This window comes from Oxyura jamaicensis, chromosome 1 (assembly GCF_011077185.1).
Source record: "Oxyura jamaicensis isolate SHBP4307 breed ruddy duck chromosome 1, BPBGC_Ojam_1.0, whole genome shotgun sequence".
In the NCBI taxonomy this organism is placed as follows: Eukaryota; Metazoa; Chordata; class Aves; order Anseriformes; family Anatidae; genus Oxyura; species Oxyura jamaicensis.
In genome coordinates, this window is record NC_048893.1 from 82,531,696 (window position 1) to 82,553,703 (window position 22,008).

Sequence of the window (22,008 nt, forward strand, 5' to 3'; positions counted from 1 at the left end):
CATTGGAAAAATGGGGTTTCCTTCATATTCTTTCCTGCATATTCTTTTTTTCTCCTTTCAAATACTTTGAAAGTAGTAACAATCTACTTTATAAAAATATAATACATCATATAAATTCTTACTTAACAGATGCATAAAAATACAATGACGGAGATAGGACAGAAATAATCTCAGAGCTAATGTTGTGGTTTGTAGTTTTTATTTCTCCACATAGAATAGAATTCTATCAAATCTTGTTGATGTAATAGCGTTTGACAAGCCTAGTTGATTTTCCTAGATAGGTGAGCTGTCTCCAAGTGCTGTTTTTTGTGGCTTTACATAAGTGCATTGTATTTAGTTTTGCATATCATTTTCATATATAATGAAACTTAGTGTCCTGGAAAGTCATGAGATTAGCAATTGAATAAAACTAATTTTAGTGCCTGCAAAGAATCAGGAAAAAAAACAAGATAGATCACCGTGTTTGTTTTTCATTTGGTAATTAAATGATTAGTGTTCAGTTTCATCTGTGTTTTTTTTAAACTAATTAACATATCTAACTATCGGTAGTGGAGTAGTCTATGGGTTTCATTACTTTCCTGCTCAGTTAAAGGGTTTACCAGGATACTCTTAATTTACATTATTTTAACCATTTGAAGTTAACATCGTTATTATTACCCATGCATTATTAGTAATGTATTTCAATATTGCATAGAACTTACTCTCCATGTCATGTGGTAGTATTACCTGGTTTTGCAGAGGTGCTGAAGTAATGGATTGCTCTCACTGTTTTGTAGCTGAAGAGATAAAAAAACTCCGGAAACAATTGGATGAACTTCAAAAGGAAAATGGGAGATATATTGAACTACTGAAAGCAAATGATATTTGCCTGTATGATGATCCTACAATCCACTGGAAGGGGAATCTCAAAAATGCAAAGGTTTCAGTTGTTATTCCTGGTGATCAGGTTCAAAAGAACATCATCGTCTATTCAAATGGGAGTCAACCCAATGGAAATAACCAGGGAGCATCTGTCCAGGGAATAACGTTTAACGTTAGTCATAATTTACAAAAGCAAACAGCCAATGTTGTGCCAGTTCAGAGAACTTGCAACTTAGTGACTCCTGTGACCATTTCTGGTATTTACCCTGCAGAAAACAAGCCACGGTCTCAAAGTACGGTTTCTCCACTGGCACCCGCTCAGCCGGTCCCAGCAGGGAATGTTCTTGAGCTTTCCACCGTAGAGAATGAGCAAGGTGTGCTTGCTACTGCCAGCTCACAGAGCACTTCTCGATCTGGAACAGAACAGGAACTACAGCGTTCTCTAAGTAATACATCACAGAATGATCAAAATCTCTCCAAAAGTAAAAGTGATGAGGTGTGCCCGAAATTAATGAAGAAAACACTCCTGCAGGGAATCAGCCTTCCTTCCAGTGCCTCCACGGAAGCCTCTCAAGTTCAACAGGTGAATACAACCTGCTCAAAAACACCCAATGCTAGGAATGAATTTCAAGAAGGCTGTGTAATTTCAGCCAGTGACACAGCTTGCGTGCCGTCTGTGAGACTGCCTAGTACAGATAGCTTTTCCTCTGTAAATGTCCCCAAAAGTACAGACTTGGTAAGTAGTGCTGGAATGCCCGTGACTTCTGCAGCAGAAGGAATTAAGGCTGTAACGGCAATAAGCACTCTGCCTGCCAGTCCCCTAGAGAACTGCTGGTCTTTTTCAGGCTCTACAGGTGTTGGCACTTCAGACTTGAAAAACATGAGTAGCCTTACACGGATGCCTTCAGCTGGAAACACACAGACCACGTGGACAACTTTGCAGCTAGCAGGAAATACTGTTCAGCCACTCAGCCAAACACCATCCAGTATGATGACTGCGCTACTAAATGAGCCAGTTAATGGTGCTGGTACTGTATCTCCTGCTCACAGCAGGCCTTTGACTACAAGCATTAGTCTAAATACTTCTCTGCCTGGAGATGTGCAGGCAGCTGAACAAATCGTAGTTACCTTGCCCTCATGTCCGTCCTTACCTATGCAGCCATTAATCAGCCAGCCACAGGTTAAAACTCAGGCTGCAGGAAATATCCTTCCATTAAATTCAGCTATGCAGGTAATTCAGATGGCTCAGCCAGTTGCGTCAGCCGTAACAGGAGCACCAGCCAACCAGAATGTCATAATTCTCCAGCCTCCAAACACCACTCCATGCCCTCCAATTGTGAGAGCAGAAGTTCCTAGCCAAAATGTCAGTCAACAAATTGTAATTATACAAGCTGCTAGTCAGAATCCTCTTCCTCTCATCTCTGCCCAGCCTTCTGCTTCTGTAAGAGTTCCCATGAATGGGCCTACTGCAATCGCAAACTCTAGCAACTCCATACAAAATGCCCCTCTTCCACAGACTTTTGGAGGGAAACACCTTGTCCATATATTACCAAGACCATCATCTTTGCCATCTTCTAGCTCTACACAAACATTTTCAGTTACAATGTCAAATCAACAGCATCCTCAAACGATCTCATTAAATGGGCAGCTTTTTGCATTGCAGCCTGTGATGTCTTCATCTGGAGCTGCCAATCAAGCCCCTATGCAAATCATTCAACCCACCACCAGCGAAGATCCAAATACCAACGTTGCCCTCAATACATTTGGTGCTTTAGCTAACCTCAATCAAAGCATATCACAAATGGCCGGACAAAGCTGCTTACACTTGTCTCTCGGCCACCCTGCCAATCCCACAACTGTCCATAACCAGATTGCCACAGTTAATTGTGTGTCATTACCAACTTCGGTGGCGTCTGCAATATCCGCAGAGGGTTCAGTATTAACTAGTGCATCTAATTCAACAAATGCTTCCCCCAAAAAAGCTGCTGCTGGTTTGCCATCTAATACAAAATCAAAAAGGACAAACAAAAAGCCAAGTACTAAAAAACACCTGGCAGTCAACAGTAAAGTTTCCTGTCCAGCAGTTCCTTGCAAAGATGCGGGGAAGGTAGATTGTGCTCCTGTGGAAACTGTGGCAAAGCATGCAAATGGTGAGGGGCTGCCTGAAAGCATTCCGGCAGCATCGCAAGCTTTGGCTACGTCGCAGGTGAGTGGTGTGGCAGCACCAAGCGGTGCGAGCGTTTCTGACTGTCATTCCAAAGAGTCTGAGCACTCTGAGCAGGCAGCGGGATCCTGCCCTATGCCAGAGCTGCCTTCAACAGAGCTGCCGGCTTCCTCGCCCCTGCAGCCCACGGTGTCCGAACCGTTGGTGCCGGACCCGCCGCCTGCCAAAGATGCTGCTCCTCTCCCGCAGGCACATCGATCTCAGAGCAATCCACCTACTGCCTCTGCCTTGTCAGAGTCTTCTGCACCCTGTGAACCCCCTGGCACCTTAACGACTTCTCGTACTGAAGCACATGTGACAAATTCTCAGGTTTCTGGGATGGCAGCAGCACAGAGCAGCACAGCAGATCATATTTCCAAGGCAGGAGCAATTTCGGAGTCCTGCAATGTTGCACAGGATTCTTCAATCATAATGCAAGATGCAGACTTGTTAGAGGGGCAGGGTCTAACCAAAATGCTCTCTGATCTCACAAAAGAAAGGACAGCTGAGGAAAAAACCTCTTCTTTTACCGTACAGGGGGAGCATTCTAATTTTCCCATGGAAAACTCTAAATCAGCAGAATCAAATGTTGATTTGCCTGAGAAGCAGGAACTCTTGTTAATGAGCTCGGAGGGAGATTCTCTCTCGCAGCATCACACCTGCATTTCTGATCAGGAAGTAGTTAGTGCTTCCCTAATTGCCAGCAGGCAGGCGGACTCCCCGATGTCAACCAGCTCTGGTAGCAGTCGAGGCTTCTCAGTGGCATCGATGTTGCCAGATACCACCAGAGAAGACGTTACGAGCAGCACGTCAACCAGTACATGCACATTTTCAGAACAACCTGACATTGTAGCTCTTGCAGCAAGAGCTATTTTTGATCAAGAAAACCTTGAGAAAGGTGGAGGAGGAATACAAGTTAACATGAGGGCTGCCATCTCAAAGTCAACTGAGGTTACATCTTTGGAGAGAGAGCAACCGACTTTTAAACCTCTACCAGTGAAAGAAAGCAATGCAGGGCCATTAGAAACAGCATCAAACAAATTCAGTGCTCAGGATACAGTGCAAGCAAATGTTGATAGACAAGTTGAAAAACCAAGCTGTTCTGTAGGAGGTGTGGAAACCTCAAATACTTCTTTGCAGATTTCAGCCTCCCAGTCACCAAGCATAACCAGTTTAAGCGTGAATAATCTAATACACCAGAGTCGCATAGTGCATCCCCTTGTGAGTTGCTCAAGTTTATCCCAGCCTTCAGAGCCACCAAGTGTTCCTGCAACGGTGAGTCTCTCCCTTCCATCTAGTTCATATGTTAACCAGTCTCCAGGACCAGCTATGATGAATGAATATGCTCAGGAGCAACTGAATGCTATTAGGGCAAGCACCATGCAGGCTCCCCAGCTGCAGGAATCACACTTAAAGCAGCAAGGCCATGAAGGTCGCAAAGACTCTGCCAAGCGGGCTGTTCAAGATGACCTCCTGCTCTCTACAGCAAAGAGGCAAAAGCAGTGCCAGACAGCACCTTTGAGGCTTGAAGGGATGGCACTGATGAACCGAACACCAGAGAGCATTGCTGATCAAACGCAGATGCTAGTCAGTCAGATTCCTCCTAATTCGTCAAATTCTGTGCCATCAGTGAGCAATCAAGGGCACACGGATGGCCTTAACAGGTTATTCCCATCAAACAGCAACTTTGTAACACCAGCTTTGAGACAAACTGAAGTTCAGTGCAACTCTCAAACCTCAATTTCAGAACAGCAAGGTCAAGCAGGGCAGCACTTGCAGCCGATTCAGCACGGTCCTTCTCAAGGCATATCTCATCTTCACAGTAATCATCCATACTTAAAACAACAGCAGGCTGGACAGTTAAGAGAGAGGCACCACTTGTATCAGCTGCAGCACCATGTCACTCATGGGGAAAACTCAGTCCACTCCCAACCCCACGGTGTCCACCAGCAGCGAACAATACAGCAGGAGGTGCAAATGCAAAAGAAACGAAATCTTATCCAGGGAAGCCAAGCCACACAACTTTCTCTGCAGCAGAAACACCATGGAAGTGATCAGACGCGACAAAAAGGTGGTCAGCCTCATCCTCACCACCAGCAAATGCAGCAGCAGATGCAGCAGCACTTTGGAGCTTCCCAGCCTGAAAAGAACTGTGAAAATCCTGCAACAAGCAGAAACCATCATAACCACCCTCAGAGCCATATAAACCAAGAAATTATGCATCAACAGCAACAAGATGTTAGCAGCAGACAGCAAGGTTCAGCTTCTGAACATGTGTCAGGGCATAATCAGATGCAGAGGCTTATGACCTCGAGGGGCTTAGAGCAGCAAATGGTGTCGCAGGCAAGTATCGTAACCAGACCATCAGATATGACTTGCACTCCTCACAGGCAGGAGAGAAACAGAGTCTCCAGCTACTCTGCTGAAGCACTCATCGGGAAGACACCCTCTAATTCAGAACAGAGAATAGGAATATCTCTTCAAGGCCCTAGAGTTTCTGACCAGCTTGAGATGAGAAGCTATCTCGATGTTTCTAGAAATAAAGGGTTGGTCATTCATAATATGCAGGGCCGTATATCTGTTGATCATACGGTTGGCTCAGATGTGCAACGGCTTTCTGATTGTCAGACATTTAAGCCAGCAGGACCCAATCAACAACCAACAGGCAATTTTGACGTACAAGCCTCAAGGAACAGTGAAATCGGTAATTCTGTGCCATCCCTCAGGGGCATGCAGTCGCAAGCTTTTCGAATTGGTCAAAATACTGGGCCGTCCATCGAAAGACAGAAGAGATTGCCTTACCAGCCAGTACAAGGTATTCCAACAGGAAATACCCTTTCATCAAGGGAAAACGAAAATACATGCCACCAAAGTTTTATGCAGAGTTTACTTGCCCCTCACCTTGGAGACCAAGTTAGTGGAAGCCAAAGATCACTCCCAGAGCATCAAAGGAATACGCAGTGTGGCGCGTCCTCCACGATCGAGTACAACTGCCCCCCAGCGCGAGAGAGCGTCCACATCCGAAGAGATGGTGATGGTCAGAATAGGGAAAGTTGTGACATGTCTATCGGTTCAATTAACACAAGGAACAGTTCCTTAAATATTCCTTTCTCAAGTTCTTCTTCCTCGGGAGATATTCAGGGTCGAAACACAAGCCCGAACATTTCTGTACAGAAGTCCAATCCCATGAGGATGACCGAGAGTCATGGAACGAAGAGTCACATGAATACACCTGTTTCTAGCAACATGCATGGAGTCGTGAGGCCCACTCACCCTCACCCTGCAGTTTCTCATGGAAATGGTGAACAAGGGCAGCCATCCGTTCGTCAGCCAAATTCTTCCGTTACTCAACGATCGAGGCATCCTCTGCAAGATAATGGAGGCTCTAAAATACGTCAGCCCGAAAGGAACCGATCTGGAAATCAAAGACATGGAAATGTCTTTGACCCTAGTCTTCCTCATCTTCCCCTATCTACCAGTGGCAGTATGATCCTCGGGCGCCAGCAGTCTGCGATAGAAAAAAGAGGAAGCATTGTCCGCTTTATGTCTGATGGCCCTCAAGTGTCTAATGATAACGCAGCCCCTGACCAACACACGCTCTCTCAGAACTTTGGCTTCCCTTTTATTCCAGAGGGTGGCATGAATCCACCAATAAATGCCAACGCGTCTTTCATCCCACCAGTTACTCAGCCTAGTGCCACTCGAACACCAGCCCTAATCCCAGTCGATCCTCAAAATACGCTGCCATCCTTCTACCCGCCATACTCTCCTGCCCATCCCACTCTTTCCAATGACATTTCTATCCCTTACTTTCCCAATCAAATGTTTCCTAATCCAAGCACAGAAAAGCCGAGTAGCGGAGGTTTGAACAATCGATTTGGATCCATTTTGTCCCCTCCCCGGCCTGTTGGTTTTGCTCAGCCGAGTTTTCCTTTGCTTCCAGATATGCCGCCAATGCACATGACCAATACGTCACACTTATCCAATTTTAACTTGACGTCTTTGTTTCCAGAAATAGCCACCGCTCTTCCTCCAGATGGTTCAGCAATGTCGCCTTTGCTTTCCATTGCAAACACATCTGCTTCAGATTCTTCCAAGCAGTCCTCAAACCGACCTGCCCACAATATAAGCCATATTCTAGGTCACGATTGCAGTTCAGCTGTATGAAGACTGATAGACTGACTTCTAGTCTGATGCGTTGTTTATATATTTAAGAAAAAGAAAACGGATCTTACTGGCATCCCTGAAGAGCCCATTCATAGCATCACTGTTTATTTGCCTAAATGTATGTATATGGGTACGTTTTGTATTTATATACACACTGTATTTCCATCCACCTTACTAACTTTAAAGCACCAGTGCCTATAGTAATGCTTACTTACAAGTAAACGGTAAGAATGCAACATTTAGAGCTGTGCAAATATTGATTGTTGATTTTACAACAATCAAGTCTGATGTCTGATTGTCCCAGGATAATCGCCACCCTCAGTAGTACTTGGATGTAAAGAAAGAAGTGAGAACATCCGAACGAGAGATAGGAAAATAATGCTACAGATTTCATTTTAATTATGATGTGTTTACCTAAAACTAAAGACGAACTTGAAGTGGCTTGGGTTTCTCTTCTTCCTTTGTAAAATATTTTCAGGAGCCTCATAACAAGTCAAGTCTGTGTTAATCCAGCGTTATTTGGTAAAGCCATTTGTTGTGCAGCTTTTGTCTCTTTGAAGCTTGTCACATACACTTGACTTAAGGCTGACTTTACCTGGCAAAAATTACTGTGTTTCTATGGTCAGCAATTAAAAATCCTGTTTTAGAAAACCGAGATTTCTTTAAAGCATGAATTTCTGAAATTTGTTTGGATCTGTTTTAACAATGGCATCTGTTACTGCTGAACTTGGTCAACATTTTAATGTAGCTTTCTACCCCTGCTGGTGTAGTCAGCAGAGACAGCAGCCCTGTTTGTTGCCATTTCATTGTTCATATGCTGCAAGTTACCTCAGGGTGTTTCTTGAACCTTGTTTAGCACCTTCTTAATGTCTTTTTTTTTTCCCCTCTCCTCTTTTGGCCCATGCTCAAACACCGGCTTTCTGGTTTCTAGGAGTGACAGCCCTCTGTTGTATTGGACAGCACACGGGAGGAGCACCAAGCCCAGGGCATCCCACAGAATTAATGGGGATCCTCGTGGGCACAGCAGCTACTTAACATTGCCGAGTGCGTCGGGGCCAAATTTAATATCAGTACTTTGCACTTGAATGCACCTTTTGTCTAAACCCCTATGATTGTGGGTGAAGGAAGAACACGAATGTGTCAAGATTGAAATATTGCGTACCAGGAAGACGTGGTTTGAGCATTGTGAGGAAGGGGGGACGTGTTTGTGCGTGCATGAGGGACGGAACGAATGTGTGTGTGCTAGCCAAGTCTCCGGTATACTTCCACAGATTTTGATCCCATTTCATTTAAGGGAAAGGGAAGAACTAGGTAAGTTTTGTTTATTTAATGGCTCTGTGATGTTATTTTTTTGGAGAAAAAAAAAAGGCAGAAATATGTCTTTTATTTTTAATTGCGTGGAAATACCATTCCTGACTACATTCTTCAAATAGCATAGTAACTTCAGGTTTCCTCGTATGCAGTCCTCCCACAAGCAGCTGAGAGGCTTTAGCATAAAACAGAATTAGGCAAAATAGACTGTAGTCCATCCTGGTGAGGTCTCCATTCTTATAACCTGGGGTATGTTTTCCTGCAAAGCTATGTGAAACGGTTCTGCTTCAAATCGGGAATCACCTTTTAATTCAGATGGGGAATATCTTTAGGACACTAAATGTAAGTGGTGCTTCACTACTTTTGTGTTTATTAAAACTAACTGATGGAATATTTATTTTACTTCAGAGCAAGCCTGCTTTTCTGCACTTGCCACAGAACAGCAGCATGTGGTCCATGCAGAGCAGTAGCCTTAGGAATGACTGTCAGTCCTCAGCACTGAGTGAGCAAACTGCAGGTCTGCGTTTTGTCTGATTGGACCAGACTGGTTCCCCCTAAATGCTGTAAATCCCAAATGGGCTGCGTCAGGTGGTGGAAATGTGTTCCACAACATGGCATGGATCCATGGGTTGTGGGGGCTAAAGACAGGAGGACTGACTCAGCAGTGGCAACATTTGCTACCTGGTACAGAGGAATTTCTGAACATTCAGAGGAATATTCTTCTGTACAGAGGAATGCAAAAGAGCCATTCTTATTCTCGTTAAGTGGCATTTGTTATGAGTAAGCATATTTGGCTTTCAAGACAAAATAGTGAGAAGTTAAGCCCTGGTTTACGGGACTTTACTTAAAGATGTTATTCCTGCTCATCACTCACATCATACTGCATTTCCTCTGCTGGGAAAGCTCCACTGCTCTGTGATGTCTTTCAAAACTGGAGAGAGCCTGTAGGCTTGCATGGATATATTTGTTCCTTCATACTGATTTCACTATTAATTTCACTGGTGGTGTATCAAGGTTTAATGTGATCATGGGTATTCAGTATAGAATGTATTGTTTGTGTTGGGTTTTAGTGTTTTTTTTTGTTTGTTTCATTTTTTCTAAGGTGTACATTGTTTTCTGAACAGGCAGTAACTGCATCAGTAACTTTTGTGTGCCCCTTTTCTGTTTACGAAGATGACCCAAAAAGCAATCTTATTCACAGGATTCCTGTAGCGCAGGCCATTACCACAGAGGCATTTTAGTGGTGTAAACACTGTGATTTTGCAGCAACTGCACAGTTTCCTGGTGTGTGGCTCAAAACTAATCACCGCATCACCTTCATTCTTCTCTAGAGGATCATACCTTGTGTTGTTGTTGCAGGGCATGGTAGATCCTGTGCTGTGCTGCTTCACGGTCCTCAGGACTTTTCATGAAAGCTGCTGAGACCAGGATGGAGACCACGTCACTACCCTCACTGAACAGGGCGCTTTCCATTGGAGTTCAACCACATGCATGTAGGAGTATTTCACATGCCATAAACGATGCCAAATGGCATTCATGTGGGATGAAAGGAAAGGTGGGAAGACCTAGCTTGAAGAGCTTCGTATAAATCTGTTTGTCCAAATTCTATTATTCCCCCCCCCCCCCAAGAAAAAAAAAAATCTATTATTTTCACTGTTGACTGGCATTTAAATCAATTTAATTCAAGACAAATTGGCTGCAATGTGTGGTGGTTTGGTCTGTTGGGGATGGTCTCTGCTCAGGCTGGCCGGGTGCCCTGGTTTGAGAGTGACTTGTGGGCTTGCCACAGAGTTCAGTTTCTCACATTGGTGCTCACCTGCCTGCAGGAGGAACATTTGATGGACTGGATATTTTGCATCAAAAGAGAGGAAATGAGATGTTAAGTACTTTTGTTAGCTTTTAATTATGGAATTGCTTTGGTTTTTCTCTTCACAGTAAACTACTTAACCCCACCTTTTCACGTAGACCAGGCCACAACTCAGCTTCTTGCGTTTGTTTTGGTAGGCTGCTTCGGGCCTTTGGCACGTCGGTGCTTCAGCTGTCTGCGTGCTGGCCCTTTCCGAGGGCTTTGCTCTCAGCATGGGGAGTGAGTGGAACGTCTTTGCTGTTGAGCTGAAAGAATATTTTTCTTTTACCCCTTCCCCTAACATTGAAACCATTTTCAGGTATCAGGTTGATGAAATTTTAAGGAAGGCTTAGCTTACCTCAGACCATGCTTTTTTTTTGGGGAAAAAAGTGTGTGAAAAAGGAGCTTCTGTAAGTTTTACTGATGAAATAATTGCTCTGCTTGTCAGAGGAATTCTATAGGCAAATGAATTTTATTCAGCAAACTTCTATAATGCCAAGAATGACTTGGTATTTTAAAGTTCTCTTGTTTTTAAAAAGATATTTGGGAAAGATTTTGTGGTTTAAATTGTAATGTATTGTTCTGAGAGAGGAATTGTCTCTTCTAGAACGGTTCCACTGTGTCTTTCTGAAGGCTGCTTACTCTAAGTGGGGGGTTGCTTTGGATTTGAAGAGAGGAAGAATACTCCATATTGGTTAATTTAACAAAAGTAGTAGCAAAAGGGAAATGTTCAGAACTACCTCTGGGGTGGGACTGCCACAGTGGGCAGGCGTTGGGCATCTGTGGCTTTCAGCTTGTCCTAAACAAGTTCAACAAAAATAGCAAATGGGCGCAGGGCTGAATTGCGTGTATTTTAATGTAATCCTTGATTAATCCCTTAAGAAACCTGGGTGAAAACAAGCGGAATCAGATTAAGTTGAAAGCAGGCAATAAACTAGTAATATATTAACATTTATCTAAGTTTGATTGAGAGAAAGGAGCTCATTTAAGCGCAGCTAAGGAAACGTAGAAATGACTTGAGTGTGTGTGTCTGAGCCATACTGGAGCGTGTCCGGTAGCTCCTGCTGCAGTCACTGGGCTGCTGCCCAGGGGCAGAGCACCTCTCTGAAGAGAAACGCGCTGTGCTGGTACGGGGCCGCCACAAGTTTGCACAGATTGCCTACTGCACTTTAAAGCTGCGCTGCTGCTGCGGTCAGTCACTAGTGTTGTTGCAGAAACAAACCGTTTGGCAGGGCAACTGCGAAGGGCATTCCCAGGGAAAAGGTGTCACTTCGTTATTGCTGATCTCCTGGAGTCTTTTTCACCCTGTTCAGAGGTACTTGTGCAGCCCTGGCTCAGGGACTTTGTCACGAATGTGTGTGGCCCTCTGTTTCTGGATGACTAAGTGTAGTCAGATGCATCAACAGCTGGGACCTTCCCCTGTTCCCCAGATAACTTCCATGCTTATCCCTTTAGTAACAATCTCACTTGGACTTGGAAAGAAAGAGTAGAATTGGATCTATTTATACCAACTTGATCAATCTTTTCGATACAGTGATGTAAGAAGCTCCATTCCTTATCACCTCACCCGTGTTTGTCTCTTATTTGCCTTTCTCCCACTGCCACCGACCCAGCACTGCCAGCAGCTGTGGGGAGAGGTTTGCACAGAACTCTGTCTTCAGCCTCCTGCTGCCTCTGCTGTCCTTAGAGCAGAGCTAAGACCAACGCTTTATTCCCACTTGTTACACTGACAGCAAATTATTCTGTGAAGCAGTGATTTACCACAAATGTTTGGTCATGATGATACAAAACAGTCTTCTCTCTGCTGAGAATCCTTACTTAGTTACACGAAAGCCATTTATTAGTTGCTGATACCAGTTTTTATACGGTAATTCCAGAGGAAACCTGACTGAATTTTTACAAGTAAGTTCCAGGTTTGCAATATGCGGTGCAGTTTCAGCAATCACAAATGTGAAACACCCAAGACAGCAGTGGGTTGTACCCATGTTCCTGCCTGCTCACTGTGAGAAGGAAAGCAAAGATGGATTTTGCCACAGGAGATTAATCAAAGATGCTGTTGCCCTCCACAATGTAAATTATTTATATTCAGTCCAGAATTTTCTGCTGTGCTCCTGTTTTATACAGCTGTGAATTACTTGGATACAGCGCCACTGGAACGCCCGTACTATTTTGTAATGGAAAAAGGAAATCTGCAGTAGAATATATAATGAATGAATAGGAACATCACCTTGCAATTGTAAATAAGATCTTGTTCTGTTTATTTTGACATCTTTTTACAAATGTGTTGCATTTGGGTGTAAATATCCCAAACCATGACCTTGTTCAGAGTTCTGAGATTTCTATTGTTAAATGTAATACTTTGTTTAATAGCTGTAATAATTATTTGTATAGACATGAACATGATAGTATTTTATTAAAAAAAGGAAAAACGTTCTTTGAGTACTGGATTCTTTTTGGTGCAGCTGTGTAAAAAATAAAAATTAAAAAATGAAGTGAGATGGAAGGCTTTCGAGGTAAGTAAAAATAAAGTTTTGTTTTGAGAGTAGGAATTTACAGTTGTGCTTTTCCATCAATCCATATTCACTTAGTAGAATTATGTACCACTTTATTTGGGTATATATAACACTGTTATCCAGAAGAAATGTGTAATCAATTTAATGCAGGGCAAATATTGTCCCTGTACAGGCAGGTGGCAGTCGTCAGTGTCTTAAAGCACCTTCCTGCCCCTTGTGCTTGTGGGCCTGTTCCAAGGCAGGTGCAGCACTGAGAAGGGTGTTGCAGGAGATACATATATATAAATATATATATATACATATTAAGCCAAAAGTTAGTACTCCTTCTACTTATAAAACCAGCTAATACTTGTACTATGACTTAGCAAATCAGCACAAGTTGGTATTTAACAACCAACTGTTGAAAACAGTATCAGTGTAGATAGATTTTTATTATTATTTTTTTTTTTTTTTTATGCCCTCCAGAGTCTGGCAGCCACCATTTCCAGCTGGGGTAGCTCCTGCTTCTGTTACGCTCCTCAGCCCCTGGTGAGCCGTGTAAACTCACCGAGGGAGGGAAAAAAAATGGAAAGGATTCACTGAGAAGCTGAAGTGTTTGTTCCTGTTTTCAAGAGGTGTTAGAGCAGTTTGTGCTGAGTGTAGGCGGATGAGCACATGGTAGTGGAAGCAGGGACCACGCGACCAGCCCCTGTCACACCATCTCTTCACTGCTGCTGCTCTGCTTTTTTTTCCCCATACCTCAGTCAACTGCTGTTCTGTTAGCGAAAGGTGAAACGACGACAACAAGAAGTGATGAACTTGAGTCCCCAAGGAGTTGCCCGTAAATTGGGGAACACAGGTCCTCCCACCTTCCCCAAAACAACTCTTTCCCCGAGGATGTTCACCAGGTAAGTGCTGCAGGACCAGCAGCAGGAGTTGCGCTGTAGCTGCTGAGGGCTGTGGCCCAGCCTGGCCAGGACAGGCGGTAACACGGAGCTGCTCGGGGGCTGAGCCAGAGCCAGAGACACTTCTGCCAGCGCCAGGTCTGGGGTGGGAGAACTGAAGCACAAACAGCAGGGAGGGCAAAGGCAAGAGGAAATTCAAGTCTCCGCGTCAAGCTGTAGGCACAGAAGCAGCAGGGAGATGATTCCAGCTCCTCCTCCCCCCGTCTTGGCTTGAGGTGCCTCTCCGTGTATCTAGCTCTCTGTTTTTCTGCTCCTTCTGTGCCAGTCGCTACCACGCTGCTGCTGACACCTTGCCGTGTGCATGCTGTGCTCAGCTCTGCTCAGCGCGGCGAGCCCGTATGTTGCTCTCCTACCTCCCACACTGACCCAGCTGCTGTTCAACATTACCATTTCTTCTCGCAGTCAGAAATGAGAACCAGCTTCTTGGTAACAAATACGGGCTTGGAACAAGCTCTGAGATGACAAGAGGAGAAGCTGCTGCTTTTTCTCCCCAGCTAAGCACAGGTTAGGGGCAGTCCTGCAAGGCAAGAGCCCATCCTGCACCCGGCTGAGCAGGGGGCAGGGGTGTGAAGGCAGCACAGAGAGCAAACAGGACTTTGGATCAGACCCAGAAAGAGCAGGATCCTGACAACCTGCCAAGATCAACAGGTTTTTAAGTTGACGTCACGCCCCTGCCCAGCCCTGTCTCAAGGGGTCTGAGGGAGGCAGCATCTGCTACATCTCATAAGAAACTGCACTGGAGCCGCTGGCCAGACTGGGCCACGTATAAAATATTCAGAGTGCCATTGCCTGGTGCGATTGGTGCTGCACGGTGTGACAGCAGCACGGGCACTGAGAAACTGGGCGTTACAAGAACAAAGGCTGGTGGAGTTTCTGCACGGGACAGAGGCTCCAACCACTGAGCCTCCAGCAAATGCAGGACAGTATCTCCAAGCATCCTTGCCACCTCAGCAATGCCTCCCACCTCCAAGAATCTCCCACCTCAGACAAAGAGTAACACATCACCCTCCAGGTCCCAGCAGGGTGGGATGGGCCTTGCCTCAAGGAGAGGCTGCTTCTGGTTTAGCACTTGGCAGGAGGTGATGCTCCAGCTGTTGGAACAGGCCATGTTCTCAACCTCCTGTGCTCCCAGCACCAAGGATTTAGCCCACACACTGCCATGCTGCAGTACCTCCCCACACAAAGCCACGTAACCCACTGCAAAGGCCCACATAGGGCTTGGAGTGAACTTTTCCAGGCACTTGCTAGAACAAGAGACGGGCACAAGGCCCATGGTGAGGACTCCCTGGGGAAAATTTCTCCCCTCTTCCTGCTGTATCTCCGGTCCTGCCCCCAAAGTGCTGCCCTACTTGCTCACTAGCTCACCTCACCAAGTGACAAGGCCATGGCACAGACAGACCTACCTCTGCAGTTCTTCACACAGCCCCGCCTCAGTCCTCTGCTCCTCCTCTTGAAGCCAGGAATAAAGAGGCAGAGAGGAGATGGAGCAGAAGGTGCTGGCAGCACTCAGTGCCATCACTGAGCATTACCGCGTGACCGTAAAGCTCCAGGAAGAGCACATCCTGCACACCTCAGCCTCCTGAACAGCACAGAGATTACTGCCACAGGTGGTGGTGGTTTCACTGCGCAGAGAACTGGAAGGGCAGAACTTGGGCTCCTACAGCAGCCCTCGCATTTGTGGGTAGCAGGACAGGGTAGCAGAGAACCTGTGTTGCAAATGTCTGTGTATGCACACACATATAAAAATGTATTTTTTTATATATACACATTATATATATAGACACACACACATATATATAGCCAAACATTCATACACTTCTAGGTACAGAAACCCAGGTGGCTCCATCTGAAGAGCAAGCTTACAGTTGTGCTGTGAAGCCCTGACCAGAGCGGCCCAGTTTGCTGCACTCAACGGTAAGGATTTGGGGGTTTTTGCACCTCAGGCTTCCCCATGTTCTCTCCTTATGGAGAAGAAAAAAGAAGCTGCAGGCAAGCCTGTGTAGTTGGTACTGGAATCTGTCACTTTAGCTAGACCAAGAACAGATGGCAAGGCTGCAGGGTGGTTGAATAGAAAGCAGGGACTCTCCTCAGCCTGATACTCCTCTGCTGACACTTCTCAGAGAAAAGCAAGTGGCGTCTTTTTTTCCTGCAGCCCACGCTGATACCTTGAAGGAAGAGCAGCTCGCGCTTAGCAACAGGTCTGAGAAACCTGCCCCTGTCTGTACGTATTCTGCATACTGAAAATATACAACTCCATCTGCACAGCAAACCTGCAAGCAGGTCATCGGTACCTCTGCTCAGGGAACTGCGAGGGTCACTGTTTGCTCTTAGTGACACCTGAGGATGACAGCAGCTGGCTAACACCATTGGGGGCCCCTTTGCCCCAAGCACTCCCCTTGCTGCTGCTGAGAGCTGTAGCAGGAAGAATTCAGATCAACCTGCTGAGCAGGGAACCAGGAACATTCATTTTATTGACCATCTTGACAAACTCCAACTTAGAAAAAAAGTCAAATAAAAACCAGTTAGTGCAAAACCTTCCTAGGAGATACAGACATCTCGGAGTAGAAAGTTACCACCGTCTTCTACTTTGGTAAACACAACTGGAATGGGGCCATCGCATCACTGAATACATGCATATACACCAAGGGAAAAAAAAAAAAAAGGTCAGATAACAAAAATAAGGACAGCAGGCCTTAAAGAATAGTTTTTAATCCAAAATTAGCAAAGCAGGTCACATTTTAGATGCAACACCTGCAACAACAATTCACATCTTATTCTTTTCTTCTTTTAAATAACTGATAATTCAGGAAGAATGTGAAGACATTAAAAAACTTCAGATGCAGAAAAGTTGAAGAAGTGGGGGGAAAAAAGTTTGGTCCAGATCTCTAGATAAAGAGCTCAACCCTAATGCCCCCAAGACCTCCTCTGAACCCTGGCAAAGCAGGTTCCCATCATTGCCAAGTTTCCCAAAGCTTGTGGGAAGAGAAAGTCTGGGGCTGCTAGACAGCTTCCCTACTCTCCCCTATCCCTTAGCAAGGCTCCTGGACTGGGCCATGGAGCAGGAACCAAGGAGCGACTCAGCACACAGGGCGGTGGCTTCACCCCTCCATGATCTCCATGGTCACAGCACGTTTGGTGCTGTAAGGAGACCAAAGCACTGACAAGCAGTTGCATAGGAGCTGCCAGATAGGGGCTGGGAGGCTGTTTAACACGTGAGAGTGAGAGGGGCTGCAACAGCAAGGTGGGAGACTCTGCCTCTGGCAGAGCACTTGTGAGCAGCTCTAGTCCACCAACCACCTCCAACACTGCAGCCCTTGGACATGTTCCTCTTGTGACTGTAGCTCCCCACTAGCTACAGGAGGAGCCTCTCCCGCAGAAGAGAAAGCAGTCCCCTGCTGCCACCTCAGACTGGAGGCCTTTGCTTACTCGGCAGCTGTTCTGCACGCTGGGGTGGTGGTGGGACAGAAGCCAAACGCTCCCCCTGGGCTGCCAGAAGGGACCCTCCAAGGGCAGCAGCCTGCAGGGAACAGGCACCGGCTGCCGATGCAGGAGGAGCTGCATTGCACTTCTCAGACTCACCGGAGAGGAAGCAGAGCACATCAGCAGGGAGGAAGGGAAGCAAAGGTGTTATATGCACCTCCTGTTTCCTCCCTCTTCGCTGCCTCCAGTACCTGCTGCACCCACAATACTGGTTGCAGCCGCTGGGACATGCCTGCCCGAGAGGGTGCAGTAGCAAAGGATCAAACATCATCTTCCCTCCCGGTCCTGCCTCAGTTACCGCAGCACCCTGTGGTGCTTGCTGTGGGATCCGGCTCCTCCGCTCCCACGGGGCAGCAGGCCACGGAAGCAAGCCCATTCCCCACAGACACCGGTGGTCCAGCGCCTTCAGCCAAGGGGCTTGAGGATGCCCCCACGCCTCCGTCCCCCAGGGGCTCAGAACACCGGGATCTTGTCCCTGCGCACCGTGTCCAGGTCGTCATCCAGGGTCAGCAGGACCTAAGGAGGGAAATGCAAGGCTGCTTCAGGTCTCACTGGCCAGCCACAGCTGGGGAGAACAGCTGTGTGACCCACAGCCCCAGAGGGAATTTGAGGCAAGGGGGCACAGGGAGGAGCAAGGCGAATGAGGAAGGCTGATCCCTGATTCCAGTGGCAAGGGAGCATCCCACTGTGAAGGATGTCTTGAGGCAGAACCAAGAAGTGTTGGGGCACTTCTGTGGTGTCATAGGGTGGCTGCAGCTCCACATGCACATGGAGGGACGAGGAAAAGGAGGAGAGGGTGAGGCCATACAGCAGAGCTGAGAGCAGGACTTACCAGAAAGGAGAAGAACAGAGCAGCTGCGGAGAGGAAGTGCCAGACATCATGGTCATCGAAGAATCCCAGAAGGATGCACGACCGGTTCTTCTCCCGCGACTCTGCTGGAGTCTCCTAGGGGAGAGAGCAGGTGGTCAGGACCTGAGATCTGCTCACACAGGACCCTATCAGCCACACTGAACCCTCTGGAGAACACTCTGCTCTAAACCATTCATGAGGAAGCAAAGAAAAAGCACTGTTGATTGGACATGAAGCAAGAACAAGGGAAGAATGCAATGTAATGCTTCACACCTGGGGAGAGACCTGGGACCACAACCCACAGCTTGGGTTGGATAAGTCCTCTCTCCACAGGTGCAGGCAAAGTCATTGTTGGCTCAACACAGCTTCTCATGTTCCCTTCCCAACCTGCTAAAGGAGCTGAGCCATTTTAGTTCCCCATGAGCAGACCAAGATTTTTGCCCATAGCATTTTATTTTATTTTTTTGTGGAAAAAGAACAACAGGAAGGAAAGGTGACAAGAGACAGATACAGGCAGAAGGATGGCAAAAGGGAAATCTTACCTCCCAGCTGCTGAGGGTCTGGAAGAAGAAGTAGAGGGCAGCCGCCCACACCACTGCTGTGGCCACGATGCAGAACAGAGGGATGGGCAGGAGCTTCTCGGAGCTGCGGAGCTGCAGGGAGGGATGTGGCCTCACCACGGGGGCTTCCCAGGGGCCAGAGCCACACTCGGGGCTGGCCTGCCAGCCTGGACTGTCTACCTTCACGAAGGGTCGCCCACTCCAGGGAGATGCAGTCCAGTTACCCTGAAGACAACCACTGCGCAGCATCCCCTTCCCAACGCCAGGCCTTGTCTCACCCCAAGCCCCACAGAGGCCTCCCCATGCCCCTCTGCAGCACTGCAGGAACCCAGACTGCAGCCAAAAGGAGGCCTATTCCTTCCCCTTCAGAGGCAGGCAACCCTGAGACAGCTCCAGCTCCCTTCTTTACCTTCATGATGATGTAGAAAGCCAGATACAGCAACAGGTTACAGATGAAGATGCCCAGTATGTAGGAGGCAAAGTCTCTGGGCCGATACACCAGCCCAAAGATGGCACTGAGGGGAGAGAGGGGAGAAGAGACATTAGACAGCTTCTTCGTTTGGAGACAGGGTACATCCCCAAACTGATCAACACCTGCTGCTCTCCGCAGGCCATGGGACAGGGCAACGTTGCTGCAGCGACCCAGTTTCCTGGAGAAAATAGTGTTCACCCCTGTTCCCCATTGAAACACCAAGTGAAACAGAATCCTCCACATTCATCCATTGAGAGCGACCAGAGATGCCAGAGGAAAGGCCCTGGGTTGCTTCCACCCCATGGCCAAAAGCATCTCACTCAGAAGGACTTGGCCCCAGATCTCTGTGTTTAGCAGAGGGCTAAACAAGACGCCCGCAGCCCGCACGCACGCACAAATACACAAGACGCCCGCAGCCCACTACTTACAAGGACCAGTTGACCAGGTTGCCAACGATGAGCAGCACCATCCTGTCCTGGAGAGAAGACATCAGTGATCGTATGAAAGCAGAAGGAAACAAGAGGCCTTTGCCTCAGAAATTCAGGATAGCATTATCTGAGGATTTGGAGTCTGGTTCCTGTAAGTGTGTATGCACCTGGCTCTCACGTTTGCTCCACAGGAGCACATGTCAGATGGACACTGCTCTGGCCCTCACAGATTTGAGGAGAGCATTGCAAAACAGAGACTAAACATCTACATAAAAGGACCAGCCCATCACTTAAGAATCATTCTCAGGAGGTTCATTTGCCTGTAAATCCTTTGACTAAGTTTCCACTGTTTTCCTCGTTAGATTCCTCTCCCCACACCAATTTATATGAAGTTTATTGCACAGAAGAATGGACGTTTGAAAGAGGAAGCTGGAAAAAATTTGGATAGCTTCCCACACATATTCACAGAGCCCTTTTTCACCAGTCTCACCATTAGCAAGGGAAGAACTTTAACTATGGCAGAAGGGTTACACCTGCGGGGCATGGGCATTTATGTTTACACAGCTGCCTTTATGGCATAGCCATTTCAGGCCAGCCAGGCTTATTTTATGCCTGAGTGCAGCAAGTTTGCTTGCAAAATTCAGTCTGAGGCTTATTGTGAAACTGGGGAATATATATATATATAGCCCATAAATAAAAAACTTCATTTGGCTTCAAACACTAACTAATGCTCTCTGCCCAGGGGAAAGCAATCAGTGGGATACGAGGTAACAGCTACTGGTTTTGTTGTTGCTGGGTTTTGTTTGTTTGTTTTTGTTTTGTTTTGTGATTTGTTTATTTATTTTAAACACTGCCTGCCCCGAGGTGCTGTAGAAGCAATAGCCATTGCATAAGCCACACAGCCATGGTAGTCACTGTATTCCCTGGAGAGGCTGCGCCACACAGAGCCTTAAACCAGCTCCTTTGAACTGATGTCTCCAGAGAGAAAGAACAAAGGCAAATACAATCACGCTTGTATCACCTTTGCTTTGATGTTTTATTCACCAAGCCTTAGATCAGAGAAGTCCTGGTGGGGGTGAACAGCTCCAGCAGAGATCTGTAATTACTTATACATTGGTGGGGCCAGGGGCAGAGGAGGGAAGCAGGCAGCATTGCTTTTGCAGATAGTCACAGGCTTTTCTTCTTTGCAATGGGAGAAATCACCTACCATGTACATCGGCCGACTGCACTGCTGGATACAGTCTGTGTACAGCACCATCGCTGCCCGACGAAATATCCCCAAGTCTGCCAAAGAAGAGGACAGAGAAGTCAGTGTAGCCGGCAGAGTGAGCTCCAAAGTGCCCACAGGAGAAAGATGTGGCTAGCGGAGGACCCAGAGTGCGGAGGTCAGGGTGTCCACAGATTAATTTCTTGCCCTTTGGGAGCAGCCCATGCTGGGCTGAAGGGCAGCCACCAGGGGATGTGGACAGGGTTTGGCCAAAACAACAGGTTAAAAACCAAACATCCCCTTGACACTGGCACTGCCCAGCAGTCAGATAACCCCTGCCTGTCCACTTACGCAGGTTGGCTTTGCAGCCATTTCTCTTTAGGGCAGATGTGTATGTTGGAAGGGGAAAAGTACTTTCCATGGAACGAGCTCAAGCCACTCCTGCTCCCAAAATCATTGTGAAAACTTCACCGGAGAGCCATCAGGGGCAGTGGGGATGGGCAGACACGCATGCACACAAACACCCCTCTTAAGTCACAAATGTGGAGCTCGAGAAGGCTCCCATGCCAAGATCAGAGCTCTCCTGTGCTGCACCGTCCCCTTCCTGCCAAGGAGCAGCACGGCTGCTGGCACACTGACTTCACTTCTCTAGGTGGCACACGAGCCTGCCCACCCCTCACATCCATGCATCCCCAGCCGCTAAGCTGCTGTCCAGTCAGTTCAGAGAAGAACGGGAGCTGCTCCCAGTTACCTGAATCAGGGCCATCTGAGGCAGACAGGAGCAGAAGAGGAAGGAGAAACATGTTTGTAAGCAGAGCAAGAGAACCGGGACCCCCACCAAACCTCCTCCCCCTCACCCCACGAGGGGGGTTTATCTGGCTCACCCCCCTGAGTGCAGCACAAGGGAGAGCTGCAGCTGTGCGGCAGGCTCCCTGGGAGCCCAGCTCTTTTGGCACCACAGGGCAGACGGGTCCTGCTGATTCCCGTGGTCTGGGAAGCAGCAGCATGAGGACTTGAGAGGCCAGGAAGAGCAACAGATGAGGGAGAGGACAGGATAACCCAGAACACAAAAGCAGACTGCAGGGCTGGCCTCACAGTTGCACCGAATGCCACTGAGGTTGCTCACGTAGGTTTGAGCAGGAGGCACCTGCACGCCCCGGGGAAGA

The 22,008-nt window shown here is 47.2% G+C and overlaps 2 protein-coding genes across 5 annotated transcripts in view; one reads left to right on the top strand and one right to left on the bottom strand.

Annotated features, from left to right (window-relative positions):
- Nucleotides 1-8,751, top strand: part of USF3 (upstream transcription factor family member 3) — a 28,084-nt gene extending 19,333 nt beyond the window's left edge. For both annotated transcript variants that reach the window (XM_035314695.1, XM_035314698.1), the window contains exon 6: nt 777-8,751. In XM_035314695.1, coding sequence (XP_035170586.1) covers nt 777-7,231 — 6,455 coding nt within the window. In that variant the 3' untranslated portion in view covers nt 7,232-8,751. The remainder of the gene's footprint in view (nt 1-776) is intronic.
- Nucleotides 8,752-16,298: 7,547 nt separating this feature from the next.
- SIDT1 (SID1 transmembrane family member 1) overlaps nt 16,299-22,008 on the bottom strand; it is a 42,386-nt gene continuing 36,676 nt past the window's right edge. The window contains exons 20-26 of one of the 3 annotated variants that reach the window (XM_035314719.1): nt 21,594-21,608; nt 20,843-20,919; nt 19,636-19,682; nt 19,145-19,250; nt 18,718-18,828; nt 18,158-18,271; nt 16,299-17,841 (exon numbers count right to left, since the gene is read on the bottom strand). In XM_035314719.1, coding sequence (XP_035170610.1) covers nt 17,779-17,841; nt 18,158-18,271; nt 18,718-18,828; nt 19,145-19,250; nt 19,636-19,682; nt 20,843-20,919; nt 21,594-21,608 — 533 coding nt within the window. In that variant the 3' untranslated portion in view covers nt 16,299-17,778. The remainder of the gene's footprint in view (nt 17,842-18,157; nt 18,272-18,717; nt 18,829-19,144; nt 19,251-19,635; nt 19,683-20,842; nt 20,920-21,593; nt 21,609-22,008) is intronic. The other 2 variants (XM_035314734.1, XM_035314727.1) reach the window with 2 other exon arrangements.